This window comes from Prionailurus bengalensis, chromosome C1, assembly GCF_016509475.1.
Source record: "Prionailurus bengalensis isolate Pbe53 chromosome C1, Fcat_Pben_1.1_paternal_pri, whole genome shotgun sequence".
In the NCBI taxonomy this organism is placed as follows: domain Eukaryota; kingdom Metazoa; phylum Chordata; class Mammalia; order Carnivora; family Felidae; genus Prionailurus; species Prionailurus bengalensis.
The window spans coordinates 21,887,528-21,906,280 of record NC_057345.1 but is presented as its reverse complement, the minus strand read 5'-3'; the positions used below and the strand labels follow the sequence as shown (position 1 = coordinate 21,906,280).

General features: G+C 36.8%; 1 protein-coding gene across 36 annotated transcripts in view; it reads right to left on the bottom strand.

The window, feature by feature from the left end:
• Window positions 1-18,753, bottom strand: part of EPB41 (erythrocyte membrane protein band 4.1) — a 198,351-nt gene that overhangs the window by 18,794 nt on the left and 160,804 nt on the right. For 6 of the 36 annotated variants that reach the window (XM_043574296.1, XM_043574284.1, XM_043574287.1 and 3 more), the window contains one exon: window positions 8,082-18,584. The exons of the other annotated variants lie outside the window; for them this stretch is intronic. In XM_043574296.1, the coding sequence (XP_043430231.1) occupies window positions 18,456-18,584 (129 nt within the window). In that variant the 3' untranslated portion in view covers window positions 8,082-18,455. Of the gene's footprint in view, window positions 1-8,081; window positions 18,585-18,753 lie in introns of those variants that run through there. 36 annotated transcript variants of the gene reach the window in all.

Below are 18,753 nucleotides of genomic sequence, written 5' to 3'. Positions count from 1 at the left end.
GGTGACTTGAGAACTTCTGTCTGGTCTTGTGCTATTCAAAAACTGAAAAAGTGTGTTCAGAAAGAACATAAAAAGTGGCTAACTTGACCAGACCCACTGTCTAGTCCAGCATTTTATCTCCTATACTAGTAAAATAAGAGGAAAGTGTTATTCATGTTCATCACATGCCAGGTATTGCACTAGTCACTTTAAAGTTTATTTATTTTGAGAGAGAGAGAGAGAGCAGGAGAACGGCAGAGACAGAGGGAGAGAAAGAATCCCAAGTAGGTTCCTCACTGTCAGCACAGAGCCCGACGCAGGGCTCAAATTAATGAACCCGGAGATCATGACCTGAGCAGAAATCAAGAGTCAGATGCCTAACTGACTGAACCATCCAGGCACCCCTGAGCTAGTCACTTTAACATGTTTTCTCACTTAATTTTCAACAACCTCACTATGAAGTAGTCACTATCTCTATTTTATAGATGAAGAAATGGAGAGGTTAAACAACTCAGAGCTAGTTAAGTGACAGAGCTAGGGTTTAAACTCAAGTTGGTTTCTGGTTCTAAAGCCCATTTCTTCCCCTGGCAACAAAGTATTTACTTGAAGTAGGACCAGAGGACACATCCTATTATGTTCAAAAGAATATACACCAAACCTGACTATACTCTTAAGAAGTACAAAGACTGTCCAAAGTCCCCTTAGCAGGGCCTGATTTTAGTGGCCAACACTACACTTTTATTTTAAATTTTTCTTTAAGTTTACTTATTTGAGAGAGAGACAGAGCAAGAGCAAGAAAGCAGGGGAGGGGCAGAGAGTGAGGGAGAGAGAGAATCCCAAGTAGGCTCCACACTGTCAGCATGGAGCCCCATGCCAGGCTCGAACCCATGAACCATGAGATCATGACCTGAGCCAAAATCAAGAGTCAGACGCTTAACCAACTGAGCCACCCAGGCACCTCTAATACTTTTAAAAATAAGGATAAGTTGGAAAAGCCAGAATAGATTGAGGCAAAAAGAAGACATAAAATCTCCATGACATAATATTCCCAAACTTTGACATATAACCTAAGTGAGGAATTTTAACTGATAGTGTTGTGCCTTTAGCTATGACCATCAGCAAAGGCCACTGGATTATATAAGACTACACAACTACATATACCAAATGGGCCTGGAAACTTAAAAGGAAATTTTTTTTAAATGTTTATTCATTTTTGAAAGACAGAGAGAGATAGAGCACAAGCAGGGGTGGTGTGCAGAGAGAGGGCGACACAGAATCTGAAGCAGTAAATGGGCCTGGAAACTTTAAAGGAATCTTCTCAGGGTATGAACAAATATAGGACTTTGTGTGAACATCCCACAGTAACTGACCAAATTGAGACTTAATTGTGATCCAAAGGTGTTCATGCAGATGCTGTTTATCTGGACTGCTGGGAGATCTAGAAGGAGAGAGACACTACAATAGGAAGACCAGTTGCCTGTACAAAGTACTGTTGGGCAATGTAACTGGTTTCAAGAATATGAGGAGGAAGAATGTTAGAGAAATATTTAATTGAGAACACTATTTGAAAATTTTCAATTTTATTTGAAAAGTGAATGGTTCCTGCTAAGTATGAGAATTCACTATTTTATTTGGGGGGAAGAAAAGGGTTTTTTCCAAAAGGGTTTCTCTTGAAAAGTTTTTTTTTCAGAAGGATTATGTCTCAGGATCATCGAACCTTTGTAGGCGTGTGCCCTTGTGAGTTCTAAATGACGTCTCCCTTGACTTAGAGCAAGATATGGGTGCCCCAGGTGTTTTCCTGCCACCCCATTAAATGCAACCCAGTCTTTTTCTTTTCAGTTATTATTATTTTTTTTTTACATTTTACTTATTTTGAGAGAGAGAGAGGGAGAGAGCACAAGTCGGGGAGAGGCAGAGAAAGAGGGAGACACAGAATCCGAAGCAGGCTCCAGGCTCTGAGCTGTCAGCACAGAGCCCAATACGGGGCTCAAACTCACAAACCGTGAGATCATGACCTGAGCCAAAGTCGGACACTTAACCGACTGAACCACCCAGGCGCCCCATCTTTTCAGTTATTTTTGAAGCAAGGTATTTGTATATTAGACCAATGAAAGAACCACAGTTGTGCTTATAAAACTATCTTATCCTATAAGCCTCACAAGGAAAATAAATCCAAAAAATCTTCCTAAAACTTGGCCACATAAGGAAAAAAAAAGCGTATTGTTTTCTCTGGAGGGTCCAGGCTTTTCCCACACACATTTGTTTCCTGTCTCAGTGAAGACCAATTTTACCTTTGGGCGGGCAAAGGAAAAACACTTCACTTCTGTATTAAAAGGAAGAAAAGAACCTGCTGTTGTCTCATTTTATCTTTCTATATATTAAAATCCTGGGTACACAAATAAGGACCATCACTGCCAACCTTGCCATGTGATTTCAGGGGACTACTTTCACGTCAGGACCATGATTAGATATTGGAATGAAGATGAAACTCTCCCCTTAAATAAAAAATAAAAATTATATTTTCCTATGTGTATAACTAAACATATGAAAAAAACTTCAAGGGATATTCAATATCAGTAGCAGTAGAACTGCAAATAATTTTTTTTAAATTTTTTTAATGTTTATTAAGTTTTGAGAGAGAGTCAGAGAGAGAGAGAGAGAACAGGGGAGGAGCAGAGAGAGAGGGAGACAGAATCCAAAGCAGGCTCCAGGCTCTGAGCTGTCAGCACAGAGCCCAACGTGGGGCTCGAACTCACAAGCCACGGGATCATAACCTGAGCTGAAGTAGGACGCTTAACAGACTGAGCCACCCAGGCGCCCCAATTTTTTTTTTAAAGTAAGCTCTGTGCCCAATGTGGAGGTTGAACTAACAACCTCGAGATCGAGTTGAATGCTCTACCGACTAAGCCAGCCAGGTGCCCCAAGAATCGCAAATAACTTAATTTCTCTCTTTGTGTTTTTTCATACTTCCTAACCTTTCTAAAATGATATGCATTACTTTTATTATAAAAAATGTTACTAAATTATTTTCTTATGCAACCTTTTGTATTTGGCTCCATAATGAAATGATCTGCAAAACGTGGAGTCTGGTAATCAATTTATGAAGTGCTGATAAATCCTTAATGTCCTCCAACCCTTTAAAAACAACTAAAAATAAACTGTAAGTTTCCCAAAAGAAAAAGTCGTTAATGGAAAGAATGATAATGTAAGCAACTGGTAACTAATATAAACCTTTTCTTTTATAAGGAGAATATAATATAAAACCTTAGTAATTTAGCAAGTGGATTTTGAAAGTCAGTCAATGACTGTGGACTTAATGTATCTGGGTGGAAAAGAAATAGTTCAAATTTAAGGTGTAGCTTCATTATATTTTGTTTAATGTTTTCTGATTTAAGGATGACAGGGATATTCTCAGGAATGTGAATGAAAATATGGTCATGTCTGTGATTTAATTCCTTAGTAGATTTTCTTATTAGATAACCTGCCTCTGAAACCAGTAAAGACATGCAAAAAAATGATCATTCTCTTGCCAGTCATGATAGCAACTGGGAATATAAAATATTAAAAATCAAAGAATCCTAAAACTTGATCTGAACAGTAACTCTAGATTAGTGACATATACTACAAATCAACACTTATGATTCTTCATATCAGAATGATCTATATTTTTCTTTTTTTGTCTAAGGGCCCTGCACTTCAGGCTTAAATCTTGTTTTACTGAAATCAAGTAGAAGACATCAGAATGACTGAACAAATTCAATAAGCAGCTGTTTAATTGCCATCTCAGAAGAGAAAACACTTTTAGGTGATTTGCGGATAAATGAAAGAAAGAAGTGATCCAATCTCTAGGGTATTTAGATTTAGTTGAATGAAGATACTGAATGAAGATATGTATGGATGGCAGTCAAATATATTTATATAAGATAATATGTCTTATGGTGGTGGCAATGGTGGAACCCTGGGGAGAAGGCAAACTTTTATCAGAGCTGGTCTCAAGCTTAATTACAGTGTTTTAATTTTTTGGTGCATTCTTAGATATTATAATATTACACTAAGCACCAAAATAAGCCAGTCAGTAATGTTATTGAGCCCACATAAACAGAATTAGATAGTTGGCAGAAAATTTTTGAAAGAAAGAAGAAAATAGTCATGTCAGTTATAAAGCTAACTTCTAATGAGAGCCTTGGAATCAATACATGTTTAATTTTAAGTCTGCAAAAAAATGCTTTTCCGTAATATTCTATTCAATGTTTCCAAAGATTTATCCTTAGAATACCTGTGAAAATTTTATCTTCATATATATGCATGTTCAAATAGACAGCATAGACTAATAAATATGGGTGTTCTTACTTACTAAAATTATACAAGACAGATTTTAAGAGAGGGCCATTAACATGCCGAGGTGACATTTTACTTTATTGAATCGACTAAATTGTAAGTAGGAAACACAAATAATAACTGCAAAAAATTCTTCATAGTCCAGCCACACCAAAATACAAATTCTGTCACTAAATTGCATAAATACCCTGGTTAATACACTTTACCAACACCATCTTAAACAATCTCAAACACTACAAATCAGTAAGAGTTTCACACTGACATAAATATACTTAGGGACTCGAGTACAGAGTACCAAAAATATTGGTACTTTTTTTTTTGATGAAGAACAAATAATCACTAGAGTCACAAAATGTCATTTGGTTTGACAATGAAGTGTTTTTCGTTTGTTTGCTTCTGGATACCAATCTAGTTTTCTTCTGATCTTCCACAAAAGTTTTGATTTAATTAATGGGACTTTAAGCTATTGATCTATCTAAACATTCCCAGTATATATGTAAAGGAAGCTACTAATTATTTTCTTCTAAAAAGTTTAATTCTTGGGGGTGCTTGGGTGGCTCAGTCGGTTAAGCATCCGATTCTATCTCGGCTCAGGTTGTGATCTCACAGTTCTTGGGATCAAACTCCATGTTGGGCTCTGCACTGACAGCACAGAGCCTTTTTGGGATTCTCTCTCTCCCTCTCTCTCTGCCTCTCCCTTGTGCCTGCTTGCTCTCTCTCTCTCTCCCTCTCTCTCTGCCTCTCCCTTGTGCCTGCTTGCTCTCTCTCTCTCAAAAATAAACTTTAAAAGTTTAATTCTTTTTATTGAATGATTTTAATATCAGAAATCAGATTATCCCCAGGGTCAAATAAAGCCCTGAGATCCTGGTCTCAACAATAGGCAAGGCCTCACTTCTCATCCTTATCTTTTGTTTCATATAGACTGAGAGAGATCCTGTTTCAGGTTCTGGGATATTCTGCAGGACTCAACCCAGGGGATTTAACTTAAGATAAACGGAATCCAGCAGTAATAAATAAATTCATTAGTGGCTTAAGGATCTTAGAGAACCATTTCCTTTTTTGCGAACCATTTTTTTTAACTTATTTTTTTTTTTATTTTGAGAGAGAGAAAGAGCAGAGGAAGGGCAGAGAGCGAAGGAGAGAGAGAATCCCAAGCAGCTCACAGTGCAGAGCCCAACGTGAGAGCAGAAATTAAGAACTGAACGCCTAACCAACTGAGCCACCCACATGCCCCAAGAACAATTTTTAATACTTTTAATTAAATAATTAAATAATAACAATTTTAATAAGGAGAAGTCCCAATCTTCTCCTTAATTCACTCTCTGTAACTTTTACCACATTTTCATTTGGGGACTGAGTGACTTAGGAGACAGCTGTGGCACGACAGAATGTCACTGGACTATAACAGCGAAGACCTGGGTTCTAGCTCTTTCTTTCGCTCACAAACTGCTTGTTCTTGGGCAGATCTCTCAACCTCTGAGACTCAGTTTCATCTTGTGAAGCAAGAACATCACTGTTATGGTTACTATGAAGGTTCACTGTACAGGTGTTCAAAATGAATTGATAGGCAAATACTAGATACTATTTGTCTTTGTACTATATTTCTTAAAACAGTACTTTTTGCAAAGAAACATGAACCAGAGCAATAAAGACACCTAGTGCTTACATGGAAGTGTTTCTTGAGCACCTGAGTGGGCCAACCCTATAGATTTAACTAAGGCTGGTCTTCTTTCCGCTTACCAAGTTCTCAGCCTGGTTCTCCTAATACTTTAGAGAACATCACCAGATAGAATTTTGCAGAAAGAAATTGTGATAGAATATAAGAATTAAAATGAGAATACTTAATAAATATTCCTGAGCCAAGGTCCTCATGAAGAACACTAGATAGGCCACTTTTAATAGTTTCGACATATATACTGTTAAGAAAGAAAATGAGGAAAAACATTTCTGAGTAGTCACAAAATTTATAACCATTTTAAAGCTTCACAGACTTACTTTGTTTCTAAGACGAAATCGTATCTATGTTACCACCCACAGATTTTGCTTCCTGAAATCATTAAATTTTTTGTATAAAGAGTCTTAAGATTTAGCATACTATCTCCATAGTCATTTTACACAATGGAATCCTAAATCCACCACATCTATTAACTTACTTTTGGTTTTCACATTCTCTTCATTGGTTTGTGTTTTTGTTTTTTGTTTTTTGTTTTTTAATTTTTTAAGTAATCTCTACACCTAAGGTGGGGATCCAACTCACAACCCCGAGATCAAGAGTTGCATGCGCCACAGACTTAGTCAGCCAGAGGCCCCTCTATTTTACCATTCCATCAAGTAAACAGAGTTATGGGACTGGCCCTGTATATACTACTTAATGATATGACCAGTTCTGTAATGTTACCATCTTTGCAGTGACTTTGTGGCCTGTTCAAATGCAAATACCTCGGGGAAAGTTAATACATTAAACTTTTTTTTTTTTTTTTTTTTAATTTTTTTTTTTCAAAGTTTATTCATTTTTGGGACAGAGAGAGAGGCAGAACATGAACGGGGGAGGGGCAGAGAGAGAGGGAGACACAGAATCGGAAACAGGCTCCAGGCTCTGAGTCATCAGCCCAGAGCCCGACGCGGGGCTCGAACTCACAGACCGCGAGATCGTGACCTGGCTGAAGTCGGACGCTTAACCGACTGCGCCACCCAGGCGCCCTAATACATTAAACTTTTATTAGTGTTTCTGTACAGAAAAAGGGGATTTGGATATTTGTTAGACTTTTTAATAAGATTTATATAATTAAAAAAATAAATTTGTTAAGAAAAAGGGAGTGAGCAGAAGGTGGCAGTAGGAATGAAGGAGAGAGTTGTGCACAGACACACATACACCCACACAGCACATTACCCTTGCTTTGCAAACCCAGTAAGAAATGCTTTGCACTGCAAATGCCCACAGAACCAGCAGGAATCGAGGTTATCTTGCTAAGCACAGAAGGAAGATACCCAGCAGTAGAGTCCAGCTCCTGGTTCTTTACTAAAGTAAACAATAAATATTACAGTCACTTAACGTATCAACAGTCTATTTAAATAATGCCCCCAAATGGTCTGCAACATGCAAACTAAAAAATGTAGAATCCAACCCTGATAAGATCAGTTAATTGCGAGTGCTTTGTTTCTACATTCTTCTCTTTAACAAAACATGGCAAGTTTATGTTTCAGCAAAGAATGCTTTAAATGCCTTGGGGAAAAGCACTAAAAAACAAAACATATATCTTTATACATTAATTTTGTATCAATATTTGTAATCTTATTCCTTTTTTGAAAATTAATAATATCAGTCTTTCCTATGGTTGTATAATAATCAGTTGGAACATCAACCTGGTGATTAAAAAAATTTGTTAAAACAAATGCTTTTATATGGGCACTTGCAATAAGAGATAAATCAGATGTGGTAATAGCTTCTTTTGTAAAAGCCATGTGTAAACAGCACATAAAGATGACAAGTCAAGCAGCAATAGCCCATTCTTCAGCCAAAAAAGGAAACAAATGAAGAAAGAACAAAATTCACCAAAAAGAAAATCATCTGCTGCCTCCCCAACCCCCCAAAGCCTCATAAATAATAGTTTTGGTACATTTTCAGTGGAAAATTTCAGGCCAACTGATAGTTTGAAAAAGGACATTAGAATCACAAACACTCAGGATGGGGATAAACTAACAACAGAGTAACCATGTGGCTAGCAAAAGACGATTTAAAAATTCTATCTTTCCTCCCTAGTGTGCCATTCTTTATCTTGCAATACATTTCTCTTCATTCTAAATTTTCTCTCTTGGCTATATCCACCCCCACTTTTTTTTTTTTTTAAATAAGGTTTGTATGCTATTGGTCCCTAGCTAGAAATACATCCTTGTAGTGCTCACTAGCTTCTCCACAAAATTTGAGTCATTTTCATGGTCCATTGCTATTCTCTGGCATATAAAGATTATATCTGGATAAAGGAGCTTACTTAGGAGAAGTTGGCCTTTATTAAATTACAGTTAGTAAAACTGCTTATTATAAGAAAATCACTCCGTAACGCAGCCTCTCACAAATGCCAGCAAATGAAACTGCCAATAACAATGATCCTTCAAACATAGTTTTTATTATTTCCTTAATAGTGCTGTTATTAGATTATCCCCAGAAAAGGTGACTGTAAAAGCAAACAGCTTCAAAATCAATGCCTGATGCAAAATTTTAACTATTAGGTAATAGAAAATTTTGCCTTAACACTGCACTCACCAGCAAGGACTCCACAGATCAAATGAGTGTTCTCAAACCTGAATAGAGCTATAGAAGTCAAAGTTTTCAGCAAGTATTAAAAATTATACTAAACATGTCTAGGAGACCAGAAGCCTTTGGTTGGTCAATTTTATTTCATTATACTAAGAAGGGCTGAGATAGAGAAATGGAGATGAAGAGGAAGAAGTTATAACCAGTACAAAAACTCTGATCATTTAGTATGGAACACAATTAAATATATTTGGCAGGATTTCTCAGAAGTCCCAATTCCAAAAATTATTAAAGGCATGATAAACACTTAAGAAACACATTATGCTCCAATTTAACATCTAGAAAACAGCATCTTGATTCCACAGAACTAAGTACAACAGAAAACTCTAATTAGATATTAACTAGCTGTGCTTTCTCTCCCTGAAAAATCCTATAATAATGAAAATGACTTTCCATGTTAACATTTTCAACAAATTCCTAAAAAGAACATGGCTTTGAAGAAACACTTCGAAATTTTTATACCACTCAAACATGGCCACAAGCACATACTTCAAGCTGGTAAACAGACCACTTCAAAATGTGGAGTGTTGGTTTTCAGTAATCACCTGGATAATACAGTAGAATCTAGGACTGAGAGTAACATAAGAGATAAGGTTTACCCAAGGTGAAGTGAAAGACAAAGCGGTATACCTTCTGTCAATTCCACATCACAGGAGCAAGCTCTCCGCACACCCACATATCCATTCCCACTCCATTCTCCTCCCTTCACTAGGATCACAGTGGCAGTACTGGATGGTTAATAACCACTAATTTGTAGAGTGCTTTTTGAAAAAACAAAAGACAAACTCAGCATATTAAAAATGCTTCTAACAGACGCGACAATTACATGTGTTGTAGTGACTGATTAAGACGGTTAAAAAAAGTTATTTTTAAAACTTGGTATAAATAAGTCAAATGAGTTCCAAGTTGGTTTAAAACATTAATATTCTGAGAACTGAACACATGCCAAGGTTATCTCTGCTTTAGGACTGAGCAAAATACAATTCCTGGGACACAGAGAAGAGTGAAAATACAGAAAAACAAGGGAACTTTTCTAGAAAGACTGGCTGACAGTATTTCTTGCAGATCCCCTAAAACAGAGGTTCTTTTTCCTTTTCTTTCTTTTTTTTTTTTTTTTTTTTGGTAGTGGGACTATGTCCTGCCTTGCTGGCTCCTATTTCCTTAATGACTACTATCACCCAGAATCAGATTTTCAATAAGATTTATTCATGATAAATTTACATACTAAGAGCAAATAACGTGAGAAAAATATCAAAGAAAACGTTCCAAAAGAGAAGTTCTTAGCAGATTTCTTTAGGCTTAAATATCCTGCTGAACTGCTAATGGATAGACTATTTAGCCTAGTATCACAGCTAATGCATCCTGGACCAGGAACTGAAGGGAACATAAGTGCGCCGATTTATTAGAAAGCACCTCCCAAAGCTAACCACAGAATAAGGAATCTTTGACACAATCATGTCCATGTCAACTAGGAAGCAAAGACATTTCCAAAAGAATATAAATTAATTTTATTCTCATTTACTGGTAAATACTGCCCAAATAGATCCTGAATTGGGGGATTCCTCTTAGAGAAATCTCTTTATTTAGAAAGAGGAACCCTTCTAAAATGTTTTCCTTAAATTCCCAACGTTAAATTTATACCACTGCTTGAAACACTAAGGCGTACCAAAACTCCAGAGTGAAAAATCATTTCACTTTCTTTACCATGTTTGTTAGATATCTCTAAAACCTGTCTAAAGAGAAGATGAATTTGGGAATTGTTTCTTTATCTCTTAGAGGAAAATGAAGGCAGACCCTTAAAAACCAAGCCAAACAAAGGGGTTAGCTGGATTCATCACTAAATATATTAGGAGCACAGTTGACATTGAACAATCTGGAAAACTGAGAAAGGCAGAGGTGTTGTGGCGGTTACAGATATGTTTGATTACAGTTCTGGTGCATCCCGACTACCCAATAAATAGGAACAGATGCCTTGCCTTTTGTTTTCCATTTCCAGTCACAAAAAAGACCAAAAGTATTTCAATACTGAATGAAGACACTAAGAGCGCATCTACAGCTCTTCAAACAGTACAAAGGCAGAAAGAATAAATTAATCAGTTCTCTGGTTCTCTAGACCAATATCAGGGGTCAGCAAACTACACCCAACAGTCCAAATACAGCCCTCTCCTTGTTTTTATATTGCTGTGAGCAAAGAATGGTTTTATATTTTTAAATGGCTTGGAAAACATAGAATGATACTTAGTGACACATAAAACTCATATGAAATTCAAATTTCAGCATCCATACGTAAAGTCTGATTGGAACACATTTACATTCATTTGTTTATTGTTTATGCTGCTTTCACTGTACAATGGCAAAGGTGAGTAGTTATGACAGTGACTATATGGCCTACAAAGCCTAAAATATTTATTATCTGACCTTTATAGAAAAAGTTTGTCAACTCCTGGTCTACCTGATATAAAAAACCCTTGAGATCACAAGAGTTTGATACATTCGGTGTTTTTATACCATGGAAAACACAAGAAAAATGTGTCAAATTGTTCTCTGCAAAGCATTTTAGATAAACACAAATTGTCAACAGGTTCCCTTTATGGTATCACACTCCAAGATGAATTTATACATACAAACAAGCACCCAGTCTCAATGATACCTTCTATAGGGAAAATTTATTACCTTTGGTAAATGGATAAGAGCTTTTAATTGAACCAAGTTACAAGACATTAACAAGAGAGACTGATAACTACAATAGAGGTAAATGTAGATTCTTTGCATAAACCACAGACCACACTATAGGATTAATAAGAGAGATAGTGGATTTTGGACAAAATATGGTTTTTGGGGGGGCTACCTGCATATACTAATTAGGAATATGGTGATTAATTTGGCACAAATTTGTGTCCCAATATAAGAAATTCTAAATGAAAAGTTAAAGCTTATCCATTACCATTTGTGACTAATCATTTAATTCAATTTAATACATTTTAATTATTTGCTATGTATCTTGAGACACAAAGGTGGTAGATTGGCAAACAAAGAAGAATAAAACAAGGCCTCTCACCTTTGAGAATCTCACAGTTTTAAGGGGACAGGGACAAGCTAAAAGAGATGAATTAACAAAATTTCAAATTTTTCATACCACTTTTTCTGGTGGGGATCTAAGCCATGATCAGAATGCTAAACAGAAAGTAAGTTTCCATAAGTTTATTATGTCACACTGGTATAAATCAAAACACATGGGGGTGCCAAAGTATGTAAAGATTAGTCAGGCTGTCAGAGAAGGCAAACAAACTTACGATGTAGGCGGTATGCTTCTTCGAAACAGAATAGTGATTCTGTCTTGTCAGTAGAGACTGGGCTACAAGACGTTTCCAAAGCTACAAAACTATCATACCCTCGCTCTTTTATCTAAAAAAATTTTTTTAAATCCCACGTGCCTGTATCATCTGTGAAGCTGGGATTTCTAGGAAATTTCAAAATGTTCTTTTTAAGAGAGATGGCAAGTCAACGGGTAAGAACCTAAGATGAATAAACCACAGGGGAGTAACCTATGGGCAATGGACCAGAAAGCAAAAAGAGCTGATAAAACAAGGGCAGCGAGAACAAGAAAGGATAAAGGAGGATAAATGTTAGGAGGAATATTGGGGCAGATCTGGATATCAGATGGTAAGTTATCTGAGGGCAAGAACTATGATTAATCTCCTACATGAGAGTCTTAACTATGTGAAGAGCTTATAATGTGGAAGATGGAAAATTCTTCAGGATGCCTCCATTCAGGGCCAAGAAATGAAAGCTATAGGGAAATGGATTTTGAGTTAATATAAGAATGACTTATATGCAAAAATCAGATTAGGTCCAAAGATGTAGTATGCTATGTCTTAGGAGACACTGAATGACAGGCTAGTGACCACTTGGCCTATAAAGGGTCTTTAAATCCCTAAGTGATATTGTACAGAAGAGTCAAGCATTGGGGTGGAGAGGAGTTGCATTAGGGGCTTATCCAACCCCAAAATTCTGATAACTCTGCCTCTTTGCATCTGTGCCATACATTGTCCTACTGTGCAAAGAATAAATACATAGCAGTAACCATGTTTTTCCCTTAATTCTTATTCTCTGTGTTTTACTGAGATAGGATCCTGTACATATGGAGACTCTTCTTTAAGAGACAGTAGAGGGGAAAATGAGAGACTCAACTGCACCCTTTAATAATTTGTGTGTGTGTGGGGGGGACCTGAGAGATGGTTGGGACTCATGCTTTTCTCCTGCCCTTTAATCTTTGGCATGTTAGATTTATTCTAATTACTGCAAATAGGATTATGACTATGATAAAGGGGAAGGCTATGCTCTAGGATATCAATCACAAAAGATTAGAAAAGCGTTCCTAAAGCATACACTTCCTCAACGATCTGTCACCCATACATTTAGTTAGGCTATGTTTAAAGTTATTTAGCTTTTAGCTTGTATTTCTGACCTGTGGGAGTAATAAATGACTTTCTCTTCTTTTTGTCTTTCAAGTTCTAGTATGATAAGAATTTCATTTATGAAGTGAAATCCTCCATGAATTTGTAATTGTTGATCACAGCCACCCCTGCTCCCCTTTTGGACTAACCTTACGTGGCTTCCTTGCTCTAACAGCCATACCTTCTTAACCGTTTCCAGTGCCCCATCCCAGGTCCACACCAATGTTTGTTTGTATCATGCTCTGCTGCAGTAAAGAAGGATATCCTAAGGCATGAGGGGTAACAGAAACAAGAAACGAGAGCAGGCTCACTAATCCACTATCCACTACGATGTACAGGAGGCAGATATGGTTATCCCATGTGCCATGCATAACAGAGAATAAGAACTCGTTTCCATTTCTAGTACCAAAGTTACAAACAACAAGGTTAGCTTGAGTGCAATGAAAACAAGCAAGATTCCTTCCTCAGTGTGGTAGAGAATGCTGTAAAGAAGTTTGGATTTTATAATTTCTATGAAGAATACAGGGAAACTGTAGAGAAGTTCTACATATCTTTTTTTTTTTCAAAACTTTTTCAAAAAAAGTTTTTAATGTTTATTCATTTTTGAGAGACAGAGACAGAGCACAAGCAGGGGTGGGGCAGAGAAAGGGAGACACAGAATCCAAAGCAGGCTCCAGGCTATGAGCTGTCAGCACAGAGCCCGACGCGGGGCTCGAACTCACCAACTGTGAGATCATGACCTGAGCTGAAGTCAGACGCTTAACTGACTGAGCCACCCAGGCGCCCCTCTATATATCTTTACAATACTCAATACTCTTGGCCAAAAAACAAAACAAAAACACAGCCACAATGAGAAAGTGTCTAATTATTTTTGAATTTTCTGTCTTCCTTTTGTAAATACGTGATCACTAGGTAAAGCCCACATATAAATTTTGCTCGGTAATGCCATCTAAAAAATAACCAGACCTCAAATGCCTAGAAAGAAATATACTAGGACCTAGGATGACAAATGGAAATCTAATCCACAGAAGATCCCTAGTCTAATATTAGCCAACAGAGTCAATATCTTCTCCCTTCAAAACTTTTACCAAAGATGTAAACATGCTGTAAAATTGACCCATGCAAACTGAATCTCCTTTGTATTCTAAGTGTTAGCACAAGAAAATGGCTAAAAGATAGGTCCAAAAGATTGATGCAGGGTTTATTTTCCAGTTTGGTCCACTGTAAGAATACCATAATGATAAGATGAATTGCTTAAGAGTATGATGAATTTGAAAAGACATTTTTACCTTTAATAGGTTTAATGCTTGGTCAAATATCAGTAGAAAGTAGATGGAAATCAACACAGCTATTTAGCTGCTTGCTTTCATATGAAAAATTCCAAAAAGTTAATGTCTGTTTGTTTTTAAGTTTCTATCTTGCCAATCCACAAAAGATCAAGAAATGAACAATAACCAGAGCTTTTGGTTCCTGGAACATATTACAGATTCATTCTTATGAGGTAGGTTTGTCTCTATGTTACAAGGTGGAAATCTGGGCACCGAGTAGTTAAGTGAACTTCTCAGAGTCACCCGAGAAATGATTAAAACCAAAACCAAGGCAAAAAACAAAAACAACAAAAGAAAAAACAAAAAACAATGAAGATTTTTTTACTGGTTTGCATTGATGCCTTTAGTCCAAATTGTTTGTTGGGTTGTTTTTTTTTTTAAGTTTTTTATTTATTTTTGAGAAAGAAAGAGAGCATGCATGAGTGAGCAGGGAAGGGGCAGAGAGAGAGGGAGAGAGAATCTCAAGCAGACTCTGCACTGTCAGGGCAGAGCCCGACACAGGGCTCGATCTCACGAACTGTGAGATTATGACCTGAGCCGAAATCAAGAGTTGGACGCTTAACTGACTCAGCCACCCAGGCGCCCCCCCTTCCCCCGCCCAGAATTGTTTTTCATTTATCAACCAGCCATTAAGAAGCTGACCCAGGATAAAACCAATACACAGTTATTTGTATCTGTCTCTGGTATTGAGAATGGAATGAGATGTGAGAAGGAAAGAAAGACTAGTCTTACACAGCTTTGTTACAAATTTCAACAGTATTAATGTTAGTTAACACAAAGCTGTAATGTCTACTATTTTTCCTTTGATAACTGTGATCGATACATCTTTTGAACCTGCACTGACCAGCTTAATCCAATACAAAGGCTTGGCCCTTCTCCTCCCAACCATTCTTATCCTATTAATAAAAGAAAGGGCCTCTCTTTTATCTATCAGTAAGAATCTCTGAGGATTCCCGCTGCACTTCAGGAAACTGAAAAATACTATTGGCTTACACTAGACTTTGAATGGATTTGGAACAGCTCTAAAACAAAGGGAAAGAAAATCCAAGGTGAAGTTTACAATAATAATTAATAAAAAACTGTGTACCAGGATGAAAACTGGAAATATAATCTTAAACAGTTATAAAAGTATCAATAAAATCCTGATTATTTCCTTTTCAGTTCCTCAAAAAAATTTTAAAAGACTCTACCCAATGTTATAGTTTTGTTATTTCATCAGGAAAGCTCTTATATTTCTATTTCACAGATAAAGGGGGGTACTTATGATTATCACTTTCTGTGTTCGAGGATAGTTGTGCAATGTGTCAGGCTTATTTGAAGTCTCTCTTTTCTTATGAGTGAATCAAGAAATATGCTTAGTTCCAAAATATTTGTTATAAACAGACATAGCCTGTGACATGAAAGATACACACCCATAACACATTTTAAAATTTAACCTGCTCCTTACTTCTTTTCCCATTTGGGGGGGAAAGCCTGTAACGATAGAATTGCAGTTTTTAGGAAAATACCAGAGAATTATTTCTACATGTCTCCAGAGAAAATAGAATAGTGGTGGGTGTTGAAGGACAAAAGATTCTTGGCATTAGTGTTCTCTCTTTTTTTGCTCTAAGAAGACATCATCTTAAAAACAGAAAGTCTTGTTTAGAAGTTTCATCAATTAAAAAGTGTTGAGAAGTATAAACAAAGTGCAAAAATCTCAGTTTGATAACCTCATGAACTCAGATTTCAAAACAAAGATTTGTGACAACATGAATCAAATTATCCATATTGGTACATTCAAGTGCCATAAAAAGTAAGCTACATGCAAGAAGATATCATTAATACGGAGGCAAAAAATAACAGGTTAGGTATCCGAGCTATGTTGTGAAGACAGAGCACACTCATATTTACTTCAGGGAAGCCTTGAAGATCAACATGCAAACAGAGGACACATACTTGTCACGATAGAATTTTAGCTCACAAGGCCATCAATTAAAAACAGTTGATTTCAACACAAATGTAGGAATAAACAGGTCTGAGGTCTATCAGGAAAACGGAATATATCAATATATATTTTAAACTTACTATAATGGCTAAGTATTGCTTCTAGCAATATAATTACTTAAGTTGTAAAGAAGTAACACAACATTTTAATTCAGAGAAAGGTATATTTATGTACAGATCTTGAATAAATCTGTATCCCAGGACTTTTAAAGATGGGTAGAGTGGTCTGGAAATTCAGCCCTGGCTGGAGGCTAAGGGGCACCAGCACCATTTTCCTTAAACCATCAACATTCTACTTGTGAAAAGCTGGCGTTTAACCTTTGCAGATACCTTCTATACACCAGGCAGGATAGAGTTGTTTTTCTCTGTACATCTCAGAAATACACACAAGAAGGCCACAGAAGTCAAAAGCCCTTTTCCAAAAAGGGCCTTTGTATATACTGGTTTGATATCTCAAGAAAAGGAGTGGTTATGGATTCATAGGTTAAAATGTATCATTTTAAGGCTTTTGAAAAATTAGCAAGTTGAATTTTTTCCTTAAACTACAGAGGCCATGCCACATAAATGACTATAGAAGATTAGGAAATATTCCATCCAATGTTTCTACAGAGTATCCTGCTTTGCGTGAAACACTGAAGAGGAGGACAGCAACAGTAAACAATAAGAACATGCAGGATAAGAGTTAAAGCTTTGGGGGAAAGTACCAACTGTCATATGCTTAAATCTGATTTGTCTAAACTTGTTAAATATCAGTGAGGAAAGCTGGCTTGGGCAATCCATTGCTACTCCTTTGTGCTCCACAATACATATTCTACAAAGAGTAACATTTTATTGACAGAAAAATGATCACAAAGAGCTCCCCTAGGACAGTGAACTATCAAGATCAGAGGGCATCATACAGGAGACAACACAGTAGAAGCAAACAACAAAAGTTCAGTGGTTTTAGTCTTGACATTTCAGATGAGCACCCTGTCTTCCGATCACAGAAAGACCAACCACCAAACAGCCAACGCAAGAATCACGAGAAAAGACATCATGAAAGGAATACGAGGTGATGGGAAAGTACTAGAGTAGAGGCGGCACTTTTTGAGAGGCTTGTGATCCTCAGGGATTGGAATAGAAACCTTGGGAAGAATTTCTTCATTTTCTTGCTGGGGCAAGGCTCTCTCAGTAGATCTCTCTTGCCTTTTAATTTTCTCTTCATCCTGCACTAACAGAGCACGTTCCTGTGTCTGCTTTCACGGTAGAAGATCAAGAAAGACAGAGAAAGATGAACAAAATGACAGATGGAAAAATGCTCAAAAATGATACTTGGGGATGTGCAAAGGATTTGGGAAAATCTTATGGACACTCTTTATTTCACTTTACTTGGGCAATTTATCCCAGCAAAGTTTCCAGAACACAGGAGAGTACTCCATAGATCATTTTTTGAATGAATGCACATTAAAAGTCCTGAAAGTTCAAGGAATTACTTGACTTATTTAGTTATAGTATTTGTTCCTTGAGGCTTCAAGGATACTCATAGGAATTTTGGGTCATTTTGCATTGTTTTAGTGCTGCCAGTTTTTCTTAGATCAATTGGGCAAAGCCAATAATGAAGCATTCTTTTCGCCATCAGAAAAGTTACTTTTATTACAAATAGAATGGCAGAATATAAAAAGTTATCCTCATACCTCTTCACACAGACTTAAAAAGCTCTAACAGTTCATTCAGCGTGGCGATTAGCTTTTGCTCAAAGCAATAAAAATCTTAATCCCATACATTTTAAAGATTGCAAAAGAAAAACAAAAGTATAAAAGTTTATATGTGCCTCCAAGGTCTACCAAAAACAAATACCCCCCCCCCCCACAAATCTCAACAACTATAAACTCCCTCCCCCTCTTGCAGAATCATGATTAAAAATAACAGTGATAACAATCATCGTGAAGGTTTATACATCACATTAAGCAAGTACTTTTGACACTTTTAAGGTAAGTTGTCTTTTCCAACTGTCCAATTAACAAGTTTTCTCCCCCCCACAATTTCTGTGCTCTGCCATCTACTCAAGACAGATATTATCTATGAAAGAAAAAACTTGGCTCTAAGCTCTCTCAGTTGGGCCAGCCTCCTCTGGTCAGTTTGGAATTTCGACACAGGTTCTTTGCACACCCCTAAGTGATATGTATCAGGGAGAAAGTAGCTGGGGGACTGGTCAGCAAAAAAGAAAAAAGGAAAAGAAAGGATGCAAAATTATAATGATTTTCCAAAGAAAATAAAGAGGGAGAAGAAAGACAACATAAAAAGAATAGGGTACAATTAAATTCATTTTCTCTCCGAATACATATTTACATCTTCATGCAGCTTTTCAACCAGCCAT